At 44.9% G+C, this 8,998-nt stretch overlaps 1 protein-coding gene across 1 annotated transcript; it reads right to left on the bottom strand.

The window, feature by feature from the left end:
• Positions 1-6,190: 6,190 nt before the first annotated feature.
• On the bottom strand, positions 6,191-7,054 carry LOC135050454 (olfactory receptor 52M1-like). Its single transcript, XM_063956946.1, has one exon. It carries the CDS (start codon positions 7,052-7,054, stop codon positions 6,191-6,193), a length of 864 nt encoding a protein of 287 aa, XP_063813016.1.
• Between the last annotated feature and the right edge of the window lie 1,944 nt (positions 7,055-8,998).

The raw sequence follows: 8,998 nt of genomic DNA, 5'->3' as shown, positions 1-8,998 counted from the left end.
GCAAGTTCTGTCATCCCTAGGGCCGTTAGTGCTCTCTGGCCGATTGTGGAAAGTGACCATACATTGCCGTGTTTTCATAATAAATCAGTGATGGCTAGCTACAAGCGTGGACGCAATCTACGCGATATTCTGGTTCATACGGATGTTTCTCCTAAAGTCAGAACATCCACTCGTAAAGGGTGTTATAAATGCCCCTCATGCACCACATGCAACTATCTTATTGCTGGCTCTTTTTTCCAACATCCACTCACGGGCAAAAAATATATGATACATCATTTCTTAACCTGTAGTTCTCAGTACGTCATTTACGTTATCACTTGTCCGTGTGGACTATTAAAGCTGCCATTGAAGGCAAGGATAATGACCAGCCAGTTGCTCGTCACTTTAAGCTATTTGGACATCCCCTCTCAAGCTTGATGTACCAGATAGTGGATCATGTCCCTACATCCAATCGTGGTGGGGACAGACAAAAACTGCTGTCACAGCGAGAAATGCGATGGATTTCGTTGTTGAATTCCGCTGCCCCCCAGGGACTGAATGAAAAACTGACATGGAGTGTTTTTCTTTAAACAATATTTTACTGGCTAGTTCAGTGTATCTTTTCCCTTTGGAGCAATTTGTATTTGTCTAGTGGGCCATTTGTAGCAGTGTGTAGCTTGTGGGTTCTTGTTATGTTTTACAGTAATACACTGTACACCGTACAGTATTCTTACATAGATTAATTTAAAAAGGTTTAGATTCGATACCCGACACACGATCGCTCAGCTATTTTAATATGTCTTCACTTACACTTGTTGGAAACTTTATTTTGTTTCCTCTTATAGTTTGACTGTACCACTGTATCACTTTTTTATACTTTGTATCACTTGTTTCCTCTCCACAGTGCAGCGACGGGATGCGCCGGGTGTTGATACGCTCTGGTAGCCTAGCAACGGTGACGTCATTTTCAGCCGCCCGATGCCGGCGCCGCCGGCGTCTCTCCCGCCCGCCGCACCTGCGTGACTGCACTGATACGAGAGGAGCATTTAAGGTAAGAACAATGTACACTATGTTTGTTTTCACCATGTGTCCTTGACAAAAACACCCCCCGCGGTGTTGAAACGTTGGACTCGTCATGCAGTTTGTTCCATAAAATTTTTATCTCACATCAAATCCGTGGAGTGCCGCCTGTTTCTGTGGTGAGGGGGTCAGTGGATTGTTGCTTCAGTCATCATGAACACCCACATCGTATATATATATATATATATATATATATATATATATATATATAAATTCCTATATCCCCACAGTTTTGCCCCCAGCACCATATTATGTTGCCCCACACAGTAATGCCCCAGTATCTGCTCATTGTCGGGGGTTTTGCTGGTTGTCAGGGACCAGGGTTCTGCTAGTCTCCGCCCCCCTACCCTGCCGCTGCTGCCGCCGCAGACTGTTTGGCAGCCTGCCTCAGGTAAAAATATTGAAAATGTCCCTCCCAAAATGGCCGCCACCTTGGAGGAGACAGGTATTAAAGATACTGGAGCCTCCTTTAGTATCTTTAATAACCATCTCCTCTGGGGCGGCGGCCATCTTGAGAGGGACATTTTCAATAGCCTGCTGGCGCCGGGCAAACAACGGCAGTGGCGGCAGGAGGATGGATGGTGGCAGGCGGTCAGCAGCATGAGCGGCCCAGGCCAGCTGTGCCCGCAGCACCCCCCCTGATGGCGGGCCTGTATATGGAAGGGGCAAGTCCTCCCTTTGTCACAATATAGGTGAATGCTCGCTGTGTTGTATATTGGGCATTGGAATTGGTCTATCTGATTATAATGTTTAGACACAAATATTTGTTATATATTTCATTGCCCATTTAAACCTCACCCACATAGGATAAACCAAACACACATAATATAAGCCACACCCACGTAGGATAAACATCACCCTTATAACGTAAACCACACCCACATAAGATAAGCCACACCCACATAAAATAATCCACACCCACACATAAAATTGGACACTCCCGCATATTGTAAGCCACACCCACATATGATAAACCACACCCACATACAATAAACCACACCCACATAAGGTATGTCACAGCGGCAGGTTTGTAACCATATCTTTTTTTTCCCACTTCCCTGAGCCAGTAGAAAAGCCCCATGCTAAAACTTGCCAGCCCTTGCCCCCAGGACCGGCCCTATGCATAGGCAAACTAGGCAAATTCCTAGGGTATTTGGAATACCTGGGGGCACAAGCAGCCTCTGCTGATTAAAATGATATGTGGCATGCCTTTATTCTGTGTGTGACTGCGGCTGTATCTGCATACGAAATATGTATTCCTGGAAATCACTGTAACGTAGCATTTCGTATGCAGATACAACCACAGTCGTACACAGAATATGGGCATGCCGCATATCATTTTATTCAGCAGGAGCTGCTTGTGCATCCTAGACACATAGCAATGCAAATAAGATGCATGTTCGGAAAAATGGCGCACAGCATTAGCAGAGCTGCCGGTTGACTCACATCAAAAATCTCCTGCTGCATGGTGTATTCAGACAACATGTATGAGGGCACATCTGTATCCAAGCAGAGTTCACAGTGTTAGCGGCCATGTGAGTGCTGTGTGCGGGTGGGTTGGTTGTGCAGTAGTGTTCGTCATGTGTAAGGGGCATTATGTGTGTCATGTGTATAAGTGCACTAATAATGTGCAGCATATGTGTAAGGGGCATTATGTGTGTCATGTGTATAAGGGCATTAATAATGGCCCTCATTCCGAGTTGTTCGCTAGTTATTTTTCTTTGCATTGCAGCGATTTTCCGCAAACTGCGCATGCGCAATGTTCGCACCGCGCCTGCGCCAAGTAAATTTGCTAAGAAGTTTGGTATTTTACTCTCGGCTTAACGAAGAAATTTCTTCGTTCTGGTGATCGGAGTGTGATTGACAGGAAGTGGGTGTTTCTGGGCAGAAACTGGCCGTTTTATGGGTGTGTGCGAAAAAACGCTGCCGTTTCTGGGAAAAACGCATGAGTGGCTGGAGAAACGGGGGAGTGTCTGGACGAACGCTGGGTGTGTTTGTGACGTCAAACCAGGAACGAAAAGGACTGAACTGATCGCAGTGGCAGAGTAAGTCTCGAGCTACTCGGAAACTGCAAAGAAATTTCTGATCGCTATTCTATTCGCTATTTTGCGAATCTTTCGTTCGCTAATCTGCAAAGCTAAGATTCACTCCCAGTAGGCGGCGGCTTAGTGTGTGCAAAGCTGCTAAAAGCAGCTAGCGAGCGAACAACTCGGAATGAGGGACTATGGCCCTCATTCCGAGTCGTTCGCTCGGTAATTTTCTTCGCATCGCAGTGAAATTCAGCTTAGTACGCATGCGCAATATTCGCACTGCGACTGCGCCAAGTAATTTTACAATGAAGATAGTATTTTTACTCACGGCTTTTTCTTCGCTCTGGCGAACGTAGTGTGATTGACAGGAAATGGGTGTTACTGGGCGGAAACAGGCTGTTTTATGGGCGTGTGGATAAAAACGCTACCGTTTCCGGAAAAAACGCAGGAGTGGCCGGAGAAACGGGGGAGTGTCTGGGCGAACGCTGGGTGTGTTTATGACGTCAAACCAGGAACGACAAGCACTGAACTGAACGCAGATGCCGAGTAAGTCTGAAGCTACTCTGAAACTGCTAAGTAGTTTGTAATCGCAATATTGCGAATACATCGGTCGCAATTTTAAGAAGCTAAGATACACTCCCAGTAGGCGTAGGCTTAGCGTGAGCAACTCTGCTAAATTCGCCTTGCGAGCGATCAACTCGGAATGAGGGCCTATGTGCAGTATATGAGTAAGGGACATGGGCCCTCATTCCGAGTTGTTCGCTCGTTAATTTTCTTCGCATCGCAGCGATTTTCCGCAAACTGCGCATGCGCAATGTTCGCACCGCGGCTGCGCCAAGTAAATTTGCAAAGAAGTTTGGTATTTTACTCACGACTTAGCGAAGAAATTTCTTCGTTCTGGTGATCGGAGTGTGATTGACAGGAAGTGGGTGTTTCTGGGCGGAAATTTGCCATTTTATGGGAGTGTGTGAAAAAACGCTGGCGTTTTCGGAAAACACACGGGAGTGGCTGGAGAAACGGGGGAGTGTCTTGGCAAACGCTGGGTGTGTTTGTGACGTCAAACCAGGAACGAAAAGGACTGAACTGATCGCAGTTGCAGAGTAAGTCTCGAGCTACTCGGAAACTGCAAAGAAATTTCTGATGGCTATTCTATTCGCAATTCTGCGAATCTTTCGTTTGCTATTCTGCAAAGCTAAGATTCACTCCCAGTAGGCGGCGGCTTAGCGTGTGCAAAGCTGCTAAAAGCAGCTAGCGAGTGAACAACTCGGAATGAGGGCCATTATGTGTGTCATTATGTGTATAAGGGCATTAATAACGTGCGGCCTATGTGTAAGGGGCATTATGTGTGTCATGTGTATAAGGGCATTAATAATGTGCAGTATATGAGTAAGGGACATTATGTGTGTCATTATGTGTATAAGAGCATTAATGTGCGGCCTATGTGTAAGGGGCATTATGTGTGTCATGTGTATAAGTGCACTAATAATGTACAGCATATGTGTAAGGGACATTATGTGTGTCATTATGTGTATTCGGGCATTAATAATATGCGGCGTATGTGTAAGGGGCATTATGTGTATAAGGGCATTAATACAGGTTGGCATAATGTGTAAGATGCATTATGTTTATAAGGACATAAATAATGTGTGTCATATGTGTAAGAGGCATTACTGTGTGGTATTATGTGTATAAATGCATTACTAATGTGTGGCATTATGTGTATAAGGTGCTCTACTGTGTGGTGTAACATATAGAAATGGCACTACTGTGTGGTCTAATGTGAATAAAGAGCAATATGGTGTGGTGTAATGTGAATAAGGGGCACTACTGTGAGGAGTAACGTACAGTATATAAGGTAAAGTGGTACTACTGTGCGATGTAACGTGAATAAGGGACACTATCACATGATATAATGTGAATAACATTGCACTACAGTGCAGCATAATTTGAATTGGGGGTGCTATTGTGTGGCCACGACCCTTCCCAGCAAGAACAACCATTTTTGGACTGCGCACCGAATGTGTGCACTATTCCTATTTAAACTATAGGGGGTAGGAGCACCAACATAAGGAATGCTATGGGTGAGGGGTGATGGTTCTGGGAAAGGGTCGCAGGGTCAGAGGTGTAACTACTGGTGGTGCTAGGGGGCGCCAGCCAAAATCTTGCTTACGGCATCATATTGGTTAATGACGGCTCTGAATGCCCCCAGCGGTAATATGGATTGGCCGATATGTAAATTTTACCTCCTAGCTGGATTTACAGCTCTGAATAACTAAGAGTTTGACAAGGCCAAAGATAATGAAAATAAATAATAAATAATAGCATTTATCATCCTATCTGGTAAAAAATGGCATCTGGTCATGTGACAACCTTCAGGCGATGAGGCGGTACAGATGGAGTGTATTTATTATGTGAGATAGACATGGCACCGATATACGCTCCATCTGTATAATTATAACCCAGATATATAGTGTGTGTGTGTGCATTAATTAATTTTACTAAAATTGTTAAAAGTTTTGAACAATCTAATACTTATTGGCAGACATAATGTCATTCAAATGCCCCAGTTGGCTCAAGCACTGTTAATGTCCCAATGTCCTGATTGGTTACAGACTGGATTGTCTCTCTGAATGTTCCAATCCTCCGACTGCTCTAATGTTCTGATTGGCTGCAGGTTATTCTGGACCTCTGTTCTAATGCTCCAAATTGATGTAGAGTATGTTGCTCTAGACCTGCACATATTATAAATTATAATGATCTGTTTATAGGCCTGTCTGCTCCGTGGGCCCTATTCAGATTTGTACATAGGCCCAATGGTTTAAATGCACACTTTAAAGTCATTTATACATGGACATCACAGAGGAAAGACAAGTGCATACAGTAGGCAGAAATTACACTTTCCCACCTATATAAAACACAGAGGTATTGTACTGAAGTTCCAGAGATGAAGATGCTGCAGACCACATAACCTCCGGAACCATGTTCCAATTAGTCACAGCAGGCCATTCCATGTTACCGGGAAATGTGATGGTCATTTGGGGAAAAGAACTTGATCACCTGCTCTCTGATTTGCTTAGTTCTTATCCCATAAACCAGGGGGTTTAGCATTGGGGCATGAGGAGGTAGAAGTCCGCCAGCAATATGTGCGTATGGTGAGGGACATTTGTTCCAAATCTGTGCACCAGGGAGGAGCAGAGGATTGGGGTGTAAAAGCACAGGATAGCACATATATGAGACACACATGTCCCAAAGGACTTCATGCGAGCCTTGGCGGTCAGTCTTAGAAGAGCCCGTAGGATCATCACGTAGGAGAAGGTAATAAACACTGTGTCCATAACCAGCACAAGAAACCCAACGGCCATGCCGACGTGATCATTGAAGGAGATGTCAGCACAGATGAGCCTGACCACTGCCATGTGCTCGCAGTACGAGTGGACAATGACATTGCTGGTGTATAGATGGAACCTGATCAGCAAGAGCGGTAGGGGAAGGATGTACGTCACCCCCCTCAGCACTGACAATACTCCACTTTTAATAATAAAACTTGAGGTCACTGTGGCTGAATACCGTAGTGGGTTGCAGATGGCGGCGTAACGATCAAAGGCCATGGCTAGGAAGATTCTAGACTCGATGGTGGAGAACGCATGCACGAAGAACATTTGAAGGAGGCATGCACTGAAGGCAATCTCATTTTGCTGGAACCAGAAGATGCCAAAGAGCTTGGGCATCGTGGAATTCGCTAAGATGAGGTCTACGAAACCAAGCACAATGAAGTAGATATACATGGGCTGGTGGAGTCTCACATCCTTGACAATGATAAGGACAACGGTATAATTCCCGATGATAGCTGTGAGGAACACGGAGCAGAAAGGAATGGAGATCCAGATGTGTAAGTGTTCCAGGCCTGGGATCCCCAACAGCATAAAGGAGGATGGATGAAAGCATGTATCATTGGGAGATACCATCATGGGTCTCCAGTGTCCTCTTCCAGAAGAAGAGTAGGTCTACACAAAGCATAGAACACATAATACATTGTAAGACCATGGGTATTATGCCACATTTTGATGCAATTAAACCTATGACTGAACAAATATGTAATATACTGTACGTTATAAGGATTTTGAAAGTTTGAAGAATTATTGCAGAACTTTACTTACTGACATTTCTCCACAATGGACAATGAACTAAATGTTTGCAGTCTAAAAAACAGCACGTACTGTAATAAGACTCACCTCTAGTCTCCAAACCTTCAAGCGTTCCCTGAAAACTCACCTCTTCAGACAAGCTTATCAAATTCCGAGCTCACCCACGTAACCTTCAATGACTTCCCCTCTGTACAGTCCACACATAACCTCACTTATTTTTTCTTTCTTCACTTTCACACCCTCCTGACCCTTGGCCAACATTACTGGGTGATCATACCATACAACCCATTAAGAACCTAGCAATCTGGCAGGACCATTATGCAGTATATAGCATCTATCCTTGTGTATCCATGCCTATTTCCCTATAATGTGTAAGCTTGCGAGCAGGGCCCTCCTACCTCTATGTCTGTCTGTTATTGGCCAGTTTTGTTCTATTACTGTTGCACCAACTGTAATGCGCAACGGAATATGCTGCGCTATATAAGAGACTGTTACTAAATAACGATAAATAAATAATAATACTATGCATTGGTTTTGACTTTTATTTAAAAGCATTGTCGATACCCGTCGGCATTCACATCCTTATACTGCGGCAGAACAACAGCAAATCCACTTCATTAGGTTCAAAAGGAAATAAAATGGTTAAAATGAGAAATAAAGCATAGTTACCCCCCTCCCCACAATACAAAACCAACCCCAGGCCTCTGCGCCTAGGCTGTTATTGGAAATGGGGGGAAAAACTGCATGGGGTTCCAACAACCGTCTGGCGTGGGATCTCCTACCAGAATGGCAACAGCTACAAAATAATCAATTAATTAATATTGATTTTTGCAGGGGGGGTGGGGGGTGGGGTGGCGGGGCCGGTTTTAGGGGGTAATTCATTTCAGACCTGATGGCTAGGCTGCGTTTTTGCACAGCGGGCGATCTGGTCCAAACTGCGCATGCGTATGCACCGAATTGCGCAGGCGCGTCTAATGGGTACAAAGTGGGTCGCTGCTCAGTGATGGGTTTGTGCGACGGATCCGTTCGCATGGGCGTTTGCAAGGAGATTGACAAGAAGAAGGCGTTTGTGGGTGACAACCGACCGTTTTCTGGTAGTGGTTGGAAAAACGCAGGCGTGTCCAGGCGTTTGCAGGGAGGATGTCTGACGTCAATTCCGGGACCGGATAGGCTGATGTGATTGCAACAGCTGAGTAAGTTCTGGGCTGCGCAGAGACTGCACAAGATCTGTTTGTACCGCTCAGCTACACATGCGATCGCACACTTACACAGCGAAAATACACTCCCCTATGGGCGGCGACTATCTGATCGCAGTAGTGCAAAAATCGCCTGCTAGCGTTCAGGTCTGAATTAGGCCCTAAGGGTCAATTGGGCCTGGGGCTGAAGATACTCAAGGGCCTAGTGTGAGAATCGTCGGTGTGGCTAGAGCTACGTGCACGCCCCCTGCAATATAAGCCACATTGGGGTAAATTTACTAAGATGGGAGTTCTATTTAAGATGGGATGTTGCCCATGGCAACCAACCAGATTCTACTTCTCATTTATCTGCACCCTCTAGAAGATAATACCTGGAATCTGATTGGTTGCTATGGGCAACATCTTAAATAGAACTCCCATCTTGGTAAATTTACCACAATGTCTCCCTAATTATGTAAAAATATACACATTTCAGAATTTTATGAGTAATATAGAAATATAATCTTAATAGTTATGATTTATGGCCAACTATGTGGCCAGTTGATGGCTGATCATCATCATACCACCA

Source organism: Pseudophryne corroboree, chromosome 2, assembly GCF_028390025.1.
Source record: "Pseudophryne corroboree isolate aPseCor3 chromosome 2, aPseCor3.hap2, whole genome shotgun sequence".
In the NCBI taxonomy this organism is placed as follows: domain Eukaryota; kingdom Metazoa; phylum Chordata; class Amphibia; order Anura; family Myobatrachidae; genus Pseudophryne; species Pseudophryne corroboree.
This window is presented reverse-complemented; position numbering and strand designations above follow the sequence as displayed.